Genomic DNA, 19769 nt, shown 5'->3' with positions numbered 1-19769 from the left:
AATCAAGTTGTTTCCACCCAGATAAAGCATTGGACCACGGAGATCTTGGGTGGGGTCAACAGAAATTTGTGGAAAAAGGGCTGGGAGCAGGATTTAGTTTCAGGCGCAACATGTGGTCTTTCATGAAAAAAGTCACGTACTATTCCTATGTATATATGGCTATGATCTCCTGTTCTTTCGGGTTTTTCGTTTAGTGCCGTTGTAATTTGGTTCCTTATGACAAGGACAGAGCGAGTTGCATGTGATATGTGATCTTGTGAGTTCCGGCAATTAAGTATAACTGATTTCAGACCAACAATTTCTGCCGTGAAGCAAGGCATAAGTTGTGCATGGTGTAGCTGTATGGACCTCAGATTTCCTTGGAAGAATAACAATGAGGGAGATCGTTCGACGTAAGAGATGCCTATGTGAGCTGTGTCTGTCCCCTTTGTAGGATTTGAGTGGTGTCAAACGACAGCTGAAGGGACTTCTTCAAGGTTGACTGACAGCTGCTAGAAACTGCAATGAAGTATGGACCTCAGATTTCCTTGGAAGAATAACAATGAGGGAGATCGTTCGACGTAAGAGATGCCTATGTGAGCTGTGTCTGTCCCCTTTGTAGGATTTGAGTGGTGTCAAACGACAGCTGAAGGGACTTCTTCAAGGTTGACTGACAGCTGCTAGAAACTGCAATGAAGTAACCACGATGGTTATGACCAAGTTTAGATGGTCCCTAGTGCAAGGGTTGGTCGTAGCGGAAGTCGATAAGAGGTAACAAGGGTCGCCATGAACCTGAAGGAATTTTGAGCATGCAACTGTTTTATCTGCTGTAGTTTATCGTTGTTATTCTTGTTAGCTGATTGAAGTGTTCAATAACGGATGCTATGTTGAAGTTATAGTGATAGCTCAATGGTGGTGGTGGCCGTTTCATGACCATTCTGTTTGTATATGTTGTGCCATGATGATAGATGAGCTCAGTATTAAGTAGATGACATGCAATTCCACTCCCTACTTCAGAACCTTGAAGTGGGGCTTTACCTTTCGCATACCGTCAAGAGTGGGGGTTCATTTAGCTAGTGTTAAGATCTCTAATCTCAACTCACTCATGGCAATCATAGTACGTTGATGGGACTGGAACATAACTCAACTTCACTGCCATTAGGACATGTCTTGTCGGTACTGGATCAATATCAGGAGGGCTTCGAGATCAACTGGAGATTTGGGGACGGTGTCCGGAGTATCCGCCCGTCGGTTTGGAAGGGGTGGTTTTAATTATTGATAGAGCTGGTGCCGGCGCACATGGGGTTCTCGATAGGTTTTGTCTCCGTTTTTGGATTTATCAAATATATCAACATGGCAGAGCGGTCGGAAGCATCAACTCTTTTACAAATCACTGCTGAGAACAGAAGACAATCTATCGATATACGCGAGGTTCCTATTACTAAAGGAGCGGTTTTCTTTTTTTTTTTAAAAAAAAAACTAATTCTGCGTCAGTTCCTCGACAATCAACACTTGAGGTAATAAGTACTATGCTAAGGACTTAGGTAAGTGTCTCTATTTTGTTCTTGGTGCATGGTAGCTACTACAGGAGCGAGGCACTAATAGACAGGCCACACCGCAATTTCAGCCTATAACGAGGGTACAGAAGATATGCAATAAAATAGGCCCGGCAGAATTTTTGGGGATATATGGTGCTCAATTGGAACCAAGCTAAAAATGCTCGAGTGACAAAATTTTTGGTATTGTCATGCGCTGAAAACAATTACACGAGGGCGTCCCTTTCGAACATGATGGCAGACAAACATTATCATTATCCCATGCCGGCATCTCTCATTCTAAGCTCCTAGAGATGGATCCGTTGCACCTTACCTATGTTTCATTCTTGCAGCTCCAAACTCCTTTGCCCCTCTTTTCTCACCATGTCTAATATATAACTAATATATAGTACGGAGAGGCTTAAAAGGGATATGGATGAGTTATTCTTAGCATCGATGATGATGGCAGATCTGATGCCTGACCCTGTGAAGCTCTCCATCTAAAACGTATGTATAAAATTAAACTAGAAACTGAGTCTAAAACGTATGTATCACTTAACAGGGGGAAAAAAAAAAAGAGTCCATTGGCTACCCGAGTTCCAACCTTCACCACGTAAACTAGAAAGCCAAGTATAAAATTAAACGAAATCAAGCAGAGTGAGCCCTCGACAGGAAGTAGGAACGTTCTTGCCCCTTTCTATCTCTCGGGGCCTAAACAATGGGGTAACGTGGGCACATGTGCAGCTCCGGTACCGGGCATGTGCCCGCTTTTAATCAGCACGCGTGGATCTGCTTGCCGTCTGATCTCCGATGTTTCCTGTGCCCCACCCCCGAACTGAATTGGATTAGGTGGCGGTCCTGTCCCCACTCTCAGTCGCGCTCTTTGTCAGGCATCGGGGCTCACGTGCTGCGGCCCCCTTTCCGTAACCGTTGATGCGAGACCGCGTACCGGCGATAAAGTCGGTCCTCTGCTATCATCACCTCCGGTTCTCACACTTTTAACACCGCAGAACGGAGAGGACCTCTTCTGGCTGGAAATGGAACATGGAATATAAAATATCAAAACCGTCAACGTGGTGATCACTTCAAGGGACATTAGAGCTTGCTCTAGCTACATACTTGGGTTAGCCCGTGAGTCACTTAATTTGGGCCTATACTAACTTTTGTATGCTGAGTATAGCTCAGAGACAGGTCTTTTACTGGTTGAGCCTTAAAATGCAGCTTGAGTTTAGCTCATCACTCTCTCTTGTTTACTCCGCAGCCTTAAACCGATGGGTAGGAAGGGGTTGAGTCTATTCAGGGGTACTTGTATCTCGGGCTTTAGTTGAAGAGAGATCCACGTGGTTGCTTGGTTTGGAAGGTCAGAGTAGTCAGAGTGTCTCGGACTAGATGTCGGAAGGAAACAGCAGCATCCGTTCTTTCCTTTCTTTAATATCTTACCCTTTCTTTTCCAAGCTCGCCCAATCCATTTCAGACAGGTGAAGACCCCAGGGGAACAGAGAAATAATTGATGGCTGGCTGTCAGCTAGCAAGCACATTCAAATACCATACCTGCACAGCATAATATTATATTCATATATTCTGCTGCAGAAATAATTATATGCAATGCATTTGATGTCTCTCCTGCCTTTAAATTCCTGACAGCGATCTCTGTTCCTCCACTCCATAGCCCCACTCCTTCCTCCTCTCTGCCCCTCGGCGATCTCTGTAGGAGAGATGGTTTCTTGTTTCGTTTCTCCGGTGCTATGGCTGTGTTTGCTGGGCCTGGCCTCTGACAGCGCCATGGCTGCAGCACCCAGGAAACCCATAGATGTGCCGTTCCAGAGGAACTATGCGCCCACATGGGCTTATGATCACATCAAGTACATTAATGGTGGCAACGAGGTCCAGCTCTCTTTGGACAAATATACCGGTAACAGCAGACGACAAAACCAGCCCAAATCTGAGTTCTAAGGCAATGAGTTTTTAATTATTCACTATTTCCTTTCTTGCATATATAAATGCAGGCACTGGGTTCCAGTCCAAGGGCTCTTACTTGTTTGGCCACTTCAGCATGCAGATAAAATTGGTCCCTGGCGATTCCGCTGGAACGGTGACTGCATTCTATGTAAGTGGTATTCGTTTTCGAGTACAGCCATCTAAACTCGAGCAGTTTCCTTCGTTTATTTGATGTCTTGTAACATTTTCCCCTGTTCATGATGCATCCTATTGCGGTCCTTGTGTTCAGCTGTCGTCTCAGAACTCGGAGCATGATGAGATAGACTTCGAGTTCCTGGGCAACAGGACCAACCAGCCCTATATAGTGCAGACCAATGTCTTTACCGGGGGGGAGGGAGACAGGGAGCAGAGGATCTACCTTTGGTTTGACCCGACCAAAGATTACCATTCCTACTCTGTTCTTTGGAACATGTACCAGATCGTGTAAGTTTCTGATCCTATTATCTCTGGAACTTTTTCTTTCGCTATTCTTGTGTTACCTCATCTTTCAGCTTCTAAACAAAACCTTGGGAACGTGCCCATGAGTTATCATGGATTTCTCTCATATTTTAAGAAGCCCAAACCCAAACTCCTTTTCCTTTTTTTTTTTTCCTTTTGTAAGTTCCAATTTTATGTTGTAATGACAGCCAACTATAACCTTTCCAAAGTGGTGGAAATCATGTTGCTTTTAGGAGCGTGAGCTACTTCCACTAGATCGCATTCCCCTTGGTAATGCTACTCAAAAAGGTACGCAAGGGTGCTTGCCCTCATCCTAGTAGGCCTACCAAAGAACCTGGATTTAAAGCCTCACCCTTGGGCCAATGGGCCACTGAACTAAAATTAGCCAGCCATCGATCCCCTCTTTGCAAGGGCCGAGGAGGAGAGTTCAACAGCGTCAACCATAAGAAATATGTGAAGTACACCGTGGAATGACATATAAAATCAATAGGCCATTTGATCGGACCATTCCCTTACCATCAATATGCAACATTTATTACGGTCGACATAGAGTGATGAGCCCCGTAGAATGAAACAGCCCAATGAACTTTGTATTCGATCATCTAACGGTAGTTTCTCCGGGTGGTTCGTGCATGGGAGCAGTTTCTTTGTAGATGACGTCCCCATCCGGGTGTTCAAGAACTGCGAGGACCTGGGGGTGAGGTTCCCGTTCAACCAGCCCATGAAGATCTACTCCAGCCTGTGGAACGCCGACGACTGGGCGACGAGGGGCGGCCTCGAGAAGACCGACTGGTCCAAGGCCCCCTTCATCGCCTCCTACCGCAGCTTCCACGTCGACGGCTGCGAGGCGTCGGTGGAGGCCAAGTTCTGCGCCACCCAGGGGCAGCGCTGGTGGGACCAGAAGGAGTTCCGGGACCTGGACAGCCTGCAGTACAGGAGCCTCAGCTGGGTCCGCCGCGAGTACACCATCTACAACTACTGCACCGACCGGTCCCGCTCCCCGGTCATGCCACCTGAGTGCAGTAGGGATAGAGATGTGTGATATTGTGATCAGGCGACTCACTCCTCCCTTCTACCAATCGCATGCTTTGATCTCTCCCATCTCATGAGCTCCAGGTTCGGCGGCCTCTCTTCTGAGTCCCTCGTCGTCATTGCTGCTACAACCCGTAATATTATTGTATTGGTGGTCGAGATATACGAGATATACGATGCCTTTACCTTTCCATGAATGATGTTATCGGTGTTTCTCTTTATATCTGTTTTCTGTATTTATTAATGCAATAAGGGGAAGGGTTCCTTCCTCCCAACTCCATCAGAAAACAAAAAAGAGTTTATTTCGTGCGCCTTGGAATAACATAATCAAAAGCTGCTGCTTGTAGAAAGTTGATGTCATGTTCCTCCGCTTCTCGTACCCCCATAAGCTTATATATATATATATAAGAGAGAGAGAGAGAAAGAGAGAGAGAGAGAGAGAGAGAGAGAGAGAGAGAGAGAAGCTTTTTGGTTGGTTTTCCTGCAACTACGAGGAGATTAAGCAAAGATATAATCATAAAGTGAAAAGAGGCAGAAGTCCACACTCCTATATTGCTCTCATTTTCATCTCTCCTATTTGCTCTTGAAACTCTACTTGAGTTAAGCATCAGAGGAGGGTCCCCTAGTTGGACACGTCCCAGGGACTCCATGATCGTTCTCTGTAGGTGCGCATCATCTGCAGCACCGTGCAACTCTCTGCTAGCCCAACCGAGTAAAGAAGCTTCGTCCGTCAACTCGTTTATCCGTCGGATTGGATTTTGAGCCGCAACACATACTGCCAAAAGAAGTTTTTCATTTGCTTTCCCTTTCTGGTGATATATATATGTATTCCTCTTTTTTTTTTAACTAATTGCACGTTCTTGTTCAACAAGGAAAATACGCGTAGAGTGCATAACTTCTTAAAAAAGGGATGTAATCATTAAGTTAAATAGAAGGTATTATAGCTCTAATTAGATGATATAATGAGGATCACAATCAATCGTGCATCTGCTTATATAAATCTTGAAGGACGCGGCCCCCCTTAAAACTATCGCCTTTGGTCATGCAAAAGTAAGAGAGTGGGCTGCATTCGAGTCATCTCATCAAGGCCCACTCCAGAATAATTCTTGCCAACTAAACGGCACAGCTAGTAACAACCAACTCGGACCAGCAACCGATACCGTGACCAGCACGAATGGCCGATGTTGTTCTTGCTTGAGTTGCGTGCAACCGGTCATGGTGGGTGAACAGTTGGGGGTATCCCAAAAGTCTTTTTTTTTTTTTTGATGGGATTACCCCAAAAGTCATCTTATTCCCTAATCTGAGTCGGCCGGCACCAGCAGCAGTAAATGGTAAACCCGATCCAAACCGATCCTCAATTTTTTAAATCTGGATTGAACCCATCAAAGCCAGGACCCGATCAACCAGTCAATTCTCGAGTTATCCCTCCTTTTTTTTCTAGGGAAAAGTAAACTGTCGACTTTATTAGAAACAATATAACAATTTAAGCCTCGATAAATTAATGTAAAAATGGAGCTGCCATAGAAGATGTTTGGTAAAAAAATAAAGCTCATCAACAACAACAACAATCTAATAATACAAATTAACTCTAATGCAAAACTTATTGTATATATCAAAAAATCAAAGGGGAATCGAAAGAGATAGATTAGAGGGAAAAGAATTATAGATAACACTGGATTATTCAAATATTTAATGCAAGCATAGTCTAAGATTAATGACCTTAGATTGTTTCTCAAAAAAACAAACAAAAATTTAGTCTAAGCTATGACTTCTACATTTTAGGCTGTGGATAAATTCGTGTGCATCAGTCTGCATATCTTGATTTCTAAGTTTTCCTCGGCAGATCAATAATTCCTTTTCGTAAAAATATATGCAGAAATGGATATTGAAAATTTTTTTTTCAAAAAAAAAGGAGAAAGAGATAGCCAACTCCATGGCCGTTTACCCATTTTTAAATTTCTCTCCATGGAATGATCTTAGTTTAGATCGACGGGAAGACTATAGGTTGTTTTCACACCTCAAATAATAGGGTTCAATATTATTTGGTGATTGAAATAATGAAATGAAAAGAAAAAGGAAATAAAGATTAAAAGAATGGGCACCAAAGAGAATGAATGAGATTAACCAAAAAAGAATCACTCTTCATCAGTCTAATAACTCCATCCCTCCTTGACACATCAGATGGTTGATATAGTAAGGTAATAAGGATTTAAGGAAACATTCAGACTGGAAGAAAAAGTAGACAAGCTTTCATTCAACGTGACTTTATCATGAAGTCAATTCTATCAATAACTTTTCCTAGGAAGTTGCTTCTTGCTGTGGTAATTTTTGTGGGGATGAATTCTTGCATGACTAACTTCTCATTTTCCAAATTAGTCCCTATAAAAAAGTTAATTACAGCAAAAAAAAAAAATCACATACAGTCTCCTGTATGAGCGACAAATAGCCAAGTGTAATCCTTCGAAATGTCATATATAAATTAATTAATCAAATCTTAGTTGATCTAAATTTATGACCATTTTTATAGTTACATCGATGATTGACTAATTTTTATGTTTAGACGATGACCCTAGATTTTGCATTAGTGCGACATCGTAGGAACATCTTTTGTCAAAATCAGCTCCTAAAGGCCTACTTGGTCAAGCGATATCAGCAATCATCCCAAAGGCGGCCCATTCAGAGTATCGGACCCTGACTTGGCCCAATTCATTCTCCGTGTAGGAACGAAGAACAATATGATGACCATCGCCTTCTTTTCAGTCCAGCAAAGCACTTCGCCTTCGGCAGCTCAGCCTCGTTTGAAGGAAGCTTTCGAGGGTGCATAATACGTGATGCTTCTACAAGAATGTGGTCCTCAGAGCTCACTCGTCATCTTTCAACATTAGCGCTCTCTCTCTTTCTTCTTTCCATCAATCCATGTATGTTTCTCAAAGACCTACCCTCCCTACCCCACACGGCGTTACCGTATGGAGCTACCAGTGAATGCTGATGAAGAAAGAGAGAGGGACCACTGGACCAGTAATCTTTACGCCCCCCCTTCTCTCTCTCTCTCTCTCTCTCCAAAACTTTCTTCTTTACCTTGTAATCTCGTACTATATTAGGCTGCATATCTTGATTCCTGAAGTAAAGTTTCTGCAACCAGCGGAAGAACTTTATTTAGCGCCGGTGGGGCTCTCACTGGAGTGGATGGGGACAGCCACCGTCCCCTCGTAAAAGAGCATTGGGGTGGGCGTGATCTTTTAGAAGGCAGCACCTGCTTTTGAGGGTCTCCTTGGTGGACTCCCCACGCTCGAACCGGGCATGTGGGAGGATGCCTTTTGATGATGGGGACGTTAGAGCTTTGAATCAGGGAACCCGTACGTCCAATCCATCAACTCGCAGGTCTCATCATCATGTGTCGGAGTAAAAGGAGGGAGGAGAATCCTCTTCCAAAAGCTGAGTGCCAAAGTTGGTGACGGGAAAAGAAAAAAAATAAAGATTTGATTCCGTGGTCATTTGGGGAGTGGGAATAATATATCTCATGCGCATGGAGCCCTTTTAGTTCACACGTAGCCGGGCCGATGGCCATTTAGCGCTCTCATCATCTGAACTTCGGGGATGGTATAGACCTCTTGAACCTTATTCCAATCGGCAGTTCGGCATGGGTATAGGGAAAGCCAACTGGTAGGCTTTTATCGCAGCTATTCAAGCTTTTGCCCTTCTCCCATACCCAATAGGAATTTTCAATAATGTCGACGCCAGCGCTGGATATATATGACTTGGGTCTGATGGTTGGCTGCGTTTGGCGAAGGAAAAACTTTTGGAGGCCTATATCCCCTTTACCATTAGAGGGGACACGCTATTCCATGAAATAAATTCCTTCCTGATGTTTGGTTAACTATGCTCGGCGTATGCTGTGGGCCAGAGTAGTTATACTTGAAGGTGACTCAGCTATAGTAATTGACTCGGTTCAAAAATGCACGGACGATGTGTGTGGGTATCACCCTCTGTTTCGAAATATCCGGACCATGGTCCGAAATGGTGTGATTGTCTAGGCTAAATATGTATACAGAGAGATTAATAGAATTGCGGATTGAGTGGCCATGCGATTCTCCCTTATTGCCATGGGCATGGGGCAGAGCCAAATTATAAGGTTACCTATGTTAATTGGGCCAGCCCCAGTCCAAACTTGTTGGAATGGTTTGGAAAGTTTAGTAGCTGCATCTTTGCGTAGGCTAGACTTTGGTCCAAATTGAGCGTGGCTAGCCTCAAGGGAATGCTGCATAGATGCATCTAAAATTTAGCCTATGCTTTGTGCTAATCCGAACACCTGTTTTTCCGATTAAATTATAATAATGAAGTGTTGGTGCACGACAGTCTGGGGCTGCCTATGATATTAGGTAATATAAAAATGGCTCAATTTGCCATGGTTTGGAGCTTGGGGGCTATCGATCAATTATATTATACGAGTTTTCTTTTGCTTCAGACCTAACCAGTTGATGATCGGTGACCACATACTAGTAATACAACACGACCGGGGACCGGAATTAATAAATGAAACCCTAAACTTGGGAATATGGTTAGATGTCCATCAGAAATTGTCATTACGGTGGGCAAAAACCACATAAGCTTGTGGACCAAGGATACCTCAAACAGGGGATCCATAATTTATCTATAAGAAAGGTCAATATTAAGATAGTGCATGATTGACAATTTGACACCCATGAGGCACAGCTTTATAGATATGAACATCTAAAGAATATATAATTGGCGACAATATCATGCTGGTTGGTATAAGTCCATGTCATGTCCTCGAAGAATAATGTGGCTCAGCCATTTCTGCATCCACCCATGTTACAATGTCCTCGAAGAATAATGTGGCTCAGCCATTTCTGCATCCACCCATGTTACAAGGCAGGGGATCTCTTTGCAAGTGGCCAAGTCATGTTGCTTGGACCACAGGGTGGGTGGGGTTGGATGCGGAGAAAGTGGGAGGAGACATCGAACCCCCAGTTATCTAATCAGCACAAGGAGGGGTTGTCAACGAATGGGGACAATGATGGCTTCAGGGGTGAGAACTCAATGCCTCACATTTAAATCATAATTGTGTGAGGCAGGGGGGGATGCCTTTCGGATTATTAATGACCAAAAAAGAGGAAGGTGCAGCGAAAGGACAAGGGAGGCAGAAACGCCATCAAAGACGGGTGCGAATTGATAATGTGATACTCGAAAGCAGATTCCATTCAACGATAGATCATGTGATGGAGGACTTTGGCAAGAAAGTCATATATGGTATAGGGTATGCGACAACCGCTCCAAATTTCCACAGCTTTGTCCTTGACACGATAAATTTATGGCCAAAAGATCTACAGGGACAGTGATTTTGATTGCGCGTAGACAATTGAAGCTATGCACGCAACAACATCAGATAAAGATAAATTTAATTAGCTAGTGTTGAAGATCAGGGCTCGTCCTTGGTAGAAAGCCATCCTGATAAGCCACTTGGGAGTTGTTCTTCACCATGTCTTCTCCATACTCACCGCTCGGTAAACGTTTACATCATATGGATCGACGTAGAGCGATGGGGACTTGATTTATGGTTGAAAAATTCTTCCTTGTAAACAAAGAATTTAGAAAATCATCGAGTCCTTGTACAAATCAAGTATAATATTATTAACATATTTCGGTCTCCGTAGCCATAGGAACAAATCTTTGAGACTTGCTAAGCAAATAATAATGGCCTTCATGCTATTACAACAAAAGATAATAATAGGTCCATCAATCTCCAATCCAAGTGACCTCAAGTTTTTTTATTTTATTTTATTTTATTTTTGTTTCTTTTTCAATTCAATTCTAAGTTTTCTATTTAACTTAGTATATTCTATTACTTGAAGAGGGTGTATATATATGTATTTGATGACATCACATGAAAGGATATCGCATACTTTGACCTACAATTTCCAACTTGGCTATTGAAGGAAACTCAAAAGTCGTTCACATTTCTATATTATTGTTACTCCATTTACATATTGTTATATAGTTCTCTTGTGCATTAATTAATGTATATATATAATTATCATAAACTTATGTGATGCTCTCTTGTGCATCTGTTGTTGGTCTTACTTTTTGCTTGCAAAGATATACATACAAAATGAAACTTATCATAAGCCTAAGAAGTTAAACTACATGCTGGCATCAAGACTTAGCGAAGCAATCTTAATTGGCAAATGAAGACAAAAAAAAAGAAGAAAAGTTTGCGATATAAACTTGAGGTCTGGTTGAAGGAGAAGTATGTATTATAAATCAATAAACTTGAAATCACACAGCAAAACGGACAATATGTAAGGCTCAAAATGATGTAACAATGTTTGGTTGGGATTTGCCAAACCCCCATTCCATACCGGATGAATTTTTTTTGTAGGGAGGGGGGAGGAACATATATTATTTATTATATTTTTTTAAAATAATAGAAAAAAAGACAAAAGAGAAGAAGAGTGTAGAAGAATGGTTCCGTATGAGGAACCCTTTTTGAAAGTAAAGGTTAAGAGGTTAAAGAGTAAAGAATCATGCTGTGATGACCATCTTTGTCATGTATTATATGGTCTTTGCTCGTTTGGTATGATGCAGTCACAAATGCGAGAAATATTATAATATTTTCAACTAGGGGACCATGCTCGGGGAAAACAAAAACGAGACAAGGGGTCTCTTTCACACACACAGACACGTAACGAGTTATTTTTCTTTCAACGCAAAATAATTGAATTGAAAAAATGGTAACATTTTGAGCCATATACGAGCTAGTAATTATAATTAAACGTGGCAAAGTCCATAACGTGCAAGATGTACTATCCAAGCACCATTCCAAGGCCAAATTAATCTTCCAACCTTGAACACCACGCACGTCAATAAACTTCCAACCCTGGAAGCTTGACGATTCCAAGATGAAAACCCACTTGCAAATGGCGACGCAGGGAAGTCGATCATCACAGAGAAGACAGAAGCTTGCTGTCAAGTATCAAGCATAAATTTTGGTATTCCATATAATCCCGATGTTAGAGGCGCGAAAGATAAAAAACAGTCTTACGGCACGCGCGATCTCATGTCGACCGGGTCAAGATTGAAGTAAAAAAAAAATGATGGAAGGAGACGTGACATGAAATTTTTTTCTTTTACGAAAAGAATTTTCTGAAGAAGGAAGAAACGAGGCTGAAAGGTGAGAGAAGTTGGGAGGACGGCAAAGGTGACGACGTATCCGCAGCCATCTCCCTTCTGTTCCCCAAGTGGACCCGTCGGTGGGCGGGGGCCCACGACTCTAGAGAGGATGGGACCCACCATATCATCCGTAACGACAGTCGACAGCGGTACCTTGGGACGTTTCTGGACGCCTTCTTTCTCTCCCGAGGACGTGACTTGAGTGGCGGTGGTGGGCCCCCATTTAGAAGCTGGGACTGACTGCCTTTGTCCTGTGAAAGATGGGCCCATGTATTATTATAATATACGGACGGATGGATGGATGGGTGGGCCCATGTATTATTATAATATACTGCCTGCCTCTGCCTGTCTTTCTTTCTGTTCCATTCCTCGGTCACATCAGAATCCGACCTTTGCCTTATCTCGCTTCCTGGATTCGTTTTTCTTTCCGATGGTATCCGTCCCTTCCCCACATGTTTCCTTATCGTTTTCATATATCGGGACACCTCTCTCTCTCTCTCTCCTGCCAGCGGGCTCTGTTTAGGTGGGCCAAGGGGGCTTGCTGAGGCCCACAGCAGTTAAGGATGGATACTGAGGCCTTGGCTTGGTGGACAAAACTGCCGTGGGAGGGAGGGAAGCAAAGGAAGAGGAGGGTGATGGCGTGAACGTGTGATGGATGATGCGCTCTGTTTCGTTGGCTTCGGTTGCCTCAACGCCGACGGGGCCCACCACCAAATTTACAGAAGAGAGGAACAAGTAAGCTTGCTTTTTTTACTTTTAACTTCAAACGAATGGTTTTATATCCTGATTGGAACAAGCATAGGAGAGCACCAATAATGCTGATATCAAGGTCACGAAACTTGCTTCCTTTTGCAAAACTCTAATATTACCAACATGCCAACTCATAAAGGTTGCACCCGATATGAAGTTTTAATTAAGAACATGTTTTAATTAAGAGCAACTGTTGCAGATTGTCGATCGATTAAAGTAGGCTCGCTAGGATGAGTATTATATTGCATAAAAATAATTCTCTAGGTTGCAGCTCGAGCGAGGTGGCGGAAGACCAGTTCTTGTTTGGGCATGCGGTGGGGGCACGGTGGCAGCACGAGCGTTTATATTATAATATCGGCGTCTGAATCATTTTAGTATGCTGCATGGGGTAAAAGTTTGCTTGGAATGGATCTGGCTGTTGCTTTTTAGGGGAAAAAAATTATTAGCATCGAAATCTTTTGAGTTTATTATTATATTCTGTTGGAAGATATAATTATCCCTGGTCCCGCGATCAAACTTCAATTATAAATTCTGTCTATGATAATACTCCCACGTACCCACTGGCTATCATGGTTTCTTGCTTAGACTGGCCACCCAAATTATCCCCGAACTAAGAGATCAATAGGAAGTGGGAACAGGGGCAAATTGAAAAATAATATTTCCTCGCTTATATCAAAGTTTGGAGAGTGACGGTGAGATGGAACTTATAGCTAGGGAACAATTAATGGTCATGACGAAGAGTAACAAATAGACAAGGGTAAAGAATAAGGAGATTTTGGGTGGAAGATGGTGAGGCGAGCACAACTTGATGGACTAGGATAGCACGCACAAACCTACCATATATCTTCCATTCAGATCCACTTGGACCCATCACCTCCTTAGAATACATTATCCCCAGCAAACATCCTGCCGCCCCATAAAGAAAGGCCAGGAATGGTTGGGTTGAGAAATGTGCAGCCATCAAGGGAATAAATAAATAACAAGCCTACAAGTAATGCTTGGACTCTTTCGTCATAGATCCATCCAGTATGGGAACTTGGAAGTCTCGATCAAGCGATCGTGCCGATAGGTATGAGTTGTACGCGAACTCAACCGGGCTTTGACAGGTCGTGACAGAAGCAACCGACGAGTCGGACGAGGAATTGATGGGTCCCATGATGCCATCGCATGCATGTCCAGATGAAGCGGGAAGCTGCTTTGATCTTTCTCCAGCCACGTACCCCAACTCTATCAAAACTCAGAGAGTTTAGGGCACGCCTAGCAAGGTGACATGCAGCTATGACATTTCCTTATCGGATGGATGGTCATCAAATTGACCAGTCGGCACAAATAACCAAAGGTTCTACTCGGTTACGTGACAAATTTCTTTTGTATGATTGGTATCATACTGCCCTTCTTTCACTCATGGAGAATTGTTCTTTCTCCGCAAGTTTAAGCACGAGTTTTTTCAATCTTAGGTAACATCTTGCTTTTCTTAAATTCCATGTAATAATAGCTTAGAGTGCAAGGAATAACAAATAGCCAGCGACTGTTGGAGTGCAAAAATCAAAGACTCTATGTCAACTCTTAGTTAAGAAAAAAATAATATTTTTATCGTCAATTTTTTGCCCAATCAATTAAAGTAACCATCCCGGCCCACCCCTCCTTTTTTTTTTTTGGATTTATATAAATTGCAAATATGTTTTATTAAGCAGTTGCCATCGCGACTTACTATTTGCCAGCATACCAATCAAATCATTTTACTTTTATACAGATGATTCTCTTATTAGATTTTTGGGTAATGAGAGTGCAAATGAGTAAGCTCGACTCGATCTGACTATTATCAAGCTTGAATAGCTCGAACAGTTTTCATGCTTGAGTATATATACTTTTAGTAATATTATATTTTTATTCAAGGCATATATTATTAATTTAGTTTTTAAAAATATAATATTTATATATTCTAATATGCTTTAACTCTTAACTTTTAACCATAGCTTTTAAATATAACCAAGATTCAAATTAGAGCTCAAATACAGCTCGGTGGGTACTTGAGCCGAGTCGAGGTGATCTTCTATCTTGCTTTTTTTTTTTTTTGACCGCGCCGAGTTTAAACTTAAGTATTAAAGTTCATTTGATTTCGAGTCGAATTTCAAACCCAAATATTTTGAATAGATTCGAATATTTTTCAGCTGGGCTCGGTTCGAGTGCATCTTCGGACATTAACAAATAATTAAATTTAGTAATGTTTCATATTTTTATTTTTTTTATGATGATATAATTGAAAAAATAATTTATATTGAAAAGATGTGTGCATCATAAAATCAATGATTCCGGTTCCTTCGCCGAAATGATTCCGGTTCCTTCGCCGAAATCACATCCCAAGATCTACAATAATTTATCGGCCGTGTCTTATATGATGAGTTACTTGCTTGGGCCCCCAAGGCTAGAAGCCGCCGGGAAATTGGAGAGCGAGGGGTCCATGAGATTGATAGGAGGGAGGGAGAGAGAGAAGCGTTGTTCTTGTTCCGCGCTGCTACTTGCAAGAAGTCGAGGGCTGAGGGCTGAGTGCTGAGGCTGATAGGCTGTGGCCCACTTCATCCTCCCTTACGTGACGGTTGGGCTAATGTAAAGCACAAAACGACAGGCTCGGCCTCCCGGCCTGTCACCTTTCGGGAAAACCAATGGTACCTACTCACGCCAGCCACCGCAAGCCACTATTTCGGCTGGCCTCCCAATGAGCCATTAAAAAGCGCCCTCATGAGTTGCATCCCAAACTTCCAAAAAGTTAATACAGTTGGACCTCGTTTTCGGAGGTGGGCCCCCAGGTCTAGACCAATGCGGACGCGTATGCCCGAACAGGACAAGCCCAAGGTCAGAGTAAGGAAAGGAATCGCATGGCCTTGGTGGTCACCCACGGTGCCATGGTGATCATTCCAACCCACAGAAAGTAATGCTCGATGTCAGCTTGGGGATTAGGGGCCGGGGAGTGGGCCACCGCCTCTCACAGGTGCGCATGTGATGGCGCTTACAGCCCATGGTGGGGCCCTGACATCATGTGTTCCTTGTCATCAATTTCGGATCCCCTTTCCTAATCTCCAACGGGGGCCGGTTAATCTATGACATAAAGGCCCAACCACTCTTCTGCCATTCCTTCTCTGTATTTGCGATAGGATTCTCTTATTTAGTCGCCGGGAAAGAAAGAAAGAAAGAAAGCGAAGGCCTCTTTGGGCGATTTAGGCGACGTCGTAATCGTATCATTCGGAAGCATATCGCCACCAGCTCAAAAGGGGAGGAGGGCACGATATTCTAATCCGCACAAGTTGGCTCGTCGATGCCCTTCCACTTGAGTTCCTTGTTGGCTTTTCATTCTTCTCCGTTTTTAGTTTTTTAATTAATTTATTTTTTTTTCTCTCCAACCCTGGGATGCACAAATAGATTGAGTGATTGCACATTATCTGTTGCTAGAAGATCAGAACGACTCTGTACCATCTATTCTCGATGGACCTGTAGCAGTCATGGAATCAAACCGATACATTGTATAAGGACACCTCCAACCCAAGGCGCCCGATCGACATCCATAGGAAGATGGCTAATAAACCACAAATCCGCCCTTTGAATTGAGATTGGTCAGGACCGGTGGACTTTGGTTTTTAATCCGTCTCGCCAGTGAACTATATCAAATGCATTCCTTCGCGCACCTCGTTAATTTGTAGCTCGTAGGTACGCTCCATCGAATCGCATGGTTGCTACTTGATATCCCTTGTTTCAGGAGGTCTACAGGACATGCAGTTGTATCGATAGCAGGGGGTCGTCTATGTAACTTGCTGCATGGTAGCTTCAAACAACAAGGTACTCTTACGTTAAAGCAACTCCACTCATCGATCCATGCAGCAGAACCTGCACCTTTGCACGCGACGATGCTCCTTGAGCTTTTTTAATCAAGTCAATTTACATGAACCAATGATCATAAAACTAGAGAAAAGGGTGTCCATCTATCAAGGTCAGCAATGGTGGCGGTAAGACTGAAGAGCCAAAAATATTCCCTATGCGAGCAGTGAGTGATTGATGGACCAGCAAGCCTACCAATTTTTTTTTTTTTGGCCAAGACAGCAAGCCTACTTTCATGGAGTCCATTCAGCAAGTATTGCAAGATGTCAACATAAAGCACCAGACAACCTAGAAGACTAGGAATCTTCAACCTTTAGATGCGCTGAGAAATTGAAAACGTGTTGATGTCGTAAAACCCATCATATATGACCATTAGACACTGATCCGATTAAATGGTCCAACATTCAACATTTCTTCTGACCCGATTAAATGGTAGCCGGCCACCATCTTAAAGATGGCTACCGGACAATAAATCCTCCCTGTGAATTGAAATTGGTTCATGCCAAGTGGACCTAGGTATTTAATTCAAATAGCGATGTTTCTTTCAAGGAAAAAGCAAAAAAAAAAAACAAAAACAAAAACAAAACAAAAGAGACGAAACAAAAACTGGATAGCATTGTCATGATATGTCGATCATTTTCCATTAAATTGAATAACACTTGTCCAAGACATTGAAACCGGGATGCCTGCATGGATTAGATAAAATATATTTTCTTTTATTTCAAAACTTTGTTCTTTGAGGAAGGAAGAATGTAATAGGAATGCCGCTATCCGAGATTGAATGCCGGACCCGTTCTCCCTCAAAAAAGAATGCTGGACCTCTCCACTGTAAAGAGACATGCCAACTAATGCAGACGAAGCAGACTGCGATCTCGAGTTATCCTAATCTTCTTGGCCGAGGTGAATGGCCTTATAACGTCGGTAATTGGCCAATGTGCTATGCTGGTCGGTCCCGTTCCGAAATAACATAAAATATTATTGGAGTTGTACAATTTTTTTGGACGAGATTCAATGCCCGGCCATCCTCCATTGACCTAACCCCGCTGGGCGTTGGAGCACGGAATGTGGCAGACGCTCGCGAGCCACACATGGCCAACTTCAGATCAACTTCCTCGCTTCGTGTCGAAGCTCTTTGCCTCTGCTTAATTAATTAGTTTTTCACCTAAGACAATCCCTTTTGGAGCTGTTCAGCCGGTTGGCATTCACCATCACGTTCCGTATGAGGATTTGAGCCACAAATATTGTATAAGGGGCGTGTGATTATAAAAAAAATACAGAAACTCTCTACATAAGAGTCCATTTCCTGGAACTCAACCAAACGGTGACGCACGCTGTAAAGTCAAGACCCACGAGCCTTGAAGTAGTTGTATCTCTCCATCCAAATCTCCAAGAGCCACATCACTTGTTTGTCCCTTCCCCCACCACCCAAGCTTAGCTTCTTTTACTCTTCTTCATATCATGTTGGAACCAAGCTAAGGCCATTGGAAAGGTTCAACTTATAACAGCAGTTGGCAGGAATAAGCTTTATATATTAAAGATAGATATTGATGAAATAAAAAATATAGATAAAACTTAATAAATAAATATATTTTTAAAAAATAGCTGCTGAGCCTTTTCAGTGGCTAGAGTGCTTTTGCGTGCACAGCCCGGCTCGCCGAACCAAGCGCGTGCGTATGTATACAGTAAGCTGTACGCAGTCCAAAAACTCACATATCCATCTAAATATTATTAGCTCAAGAAGTATTAAATAAAATTCTACGTTTTACGAAAGAATATATATATATATATATATATATATATATATATATATATATATATATAATTCTATTTGTAATAAGGACAGGTAGACATTTAAAAGAGGACAAGTAGATCTCCATGCCTCCTATTTGGAAATAAAAAAGCAACCGAGCATCCGCAGGAATACTCAAAACATAATGCAAATAATAAGGACAAGCAGATATTTAAAAGAATGCAAAAGAAAGGAGAGACCCTTTTTTTTTGACGGTGACGGTGATAAAAGTCTGGGTGCCACGACACGTCAGCTCCAAACCACCCTCCTCCCCATGATTCACCCGAAAGGCGCGTCAAAAGCTGACTAAGGTTAGAGAGAGAGAGAGCGGGTTAGAGAGAGAGAGAGCGGGTTAGAGAGAGAGAGAGCTCTAGCCTCCCCACCCCGAATATTGATTCACCCCGATGAAACGAAGCAGAAGCCCTGTTAGTTCTAAGGGGTTGCTTCGCTCGGCCTCCCCCGGGAGAGGGATTGGTTCTTTGAGGAAGGAGAGGTCGGGGGGTAGCCGCCGCTGGAGGAGCAAGAGCTCCCCTCCGCCCCTCTCGGCGGTGCTTGGTCGGCCTCCTAGGGCGGAGCGGGAGTCCAAAGGCGGTGGTCCCTCTCGGCGGGTGGTGATGGGGGCGACTGGGAAGACCCTGGTCCGGTCCCTCTCTGTGACGGCGTTGGCCCCGGAGCTGGCAGTTGATCAGGCGGCACGGCTGGCAAGGAAGAAGGTAGGGCCGTGTCCTTTGGTGGGGATGGGGGGTGCGGTTGGGCCGCTCGACCAACCTCCGTCTGCGGTGGCCACAGCTGTACAGGTGGATCGGGGTAAGCTCCCTGTGCTGCCGGATATGGGAGAGTCCTCCAGACCCTGTGGTGTGGGGGGTGGCCAGAGCGAGGACTCAGGTAGCAGACTGCATAGAGGGCCGGTGCTTCCTGCACCAGAGCGAGGAATGGCGTTGGGCCAGGAGGTTCAGCCGGAGGCTGGTGGTGCTCATCTCCGAGCCTTGGACCAACTGAAGACTGCTGTGGAGAGGGTGCATACAGGAGTATCGGCATCGGCTTGTGACGGACCTGGGAATGAGGTGGTGGTTCGTGTAGGGTGTCCCGTGCCGGAGACCAGTGATGTTCCCCTCTGTGCCTTGGATCAATTGAAGGGTGTGGTGAGGAAGGTGAACAGAGGAGGATTGGTTAGTGAGGGAGCTGAG

General features: G+C 43.5%; 1 protein-coding gene across 1 annotated transcript; it reads left to right on the top strand.

The window, feature by feature from the left end:
* The first annotated feature begins 3158 nt into the window (after positions 1–3158).
* Positions 3159–5173, top strand: LOC149753589 (xyloglucan endotransglucosylase protein 2-like). The gene is made up of 4 exons (XM_089929983.1): positions 3159–3426; positions 3521–3621; positions 3742–3935; positions 4593–5173. The coding sequence occupies exons 1-4, from the start codon at positions 3231–3233 to the stop codon at positions 4990–4992; spliced, it is 891 nt and encodes a 296-aa protein (XP_089786109.1). The 5' UTR covers positions 3159–3230; the 3' UTR covers positions 4993–5173.
* The last annotated feature ends 14596 nt before the right edge of the window (positions 5174–19769 follow it).

Source organism: Phoenix dactylifera, chromosome 4 (assembly GCF_051530095.1).
Source record: "Phoenix dactylifera cultivar Ajwa chromosome 4, Ajwa_hap1_PhDact_Kaust_v1.1, whole genome shotgun sequence".
In the NCBI taxonomy this organism is placed as follows: domain Eukaryota; kingdom Viridiplantae; phylum Streptophyta; class Magnoliopsida; order Arecales; family Arecaceae; genus Phoenix; species Phoenix dactylifera.
This window is presented reverse-complemented; position numbering and strand designations above follow the sequence as displayed.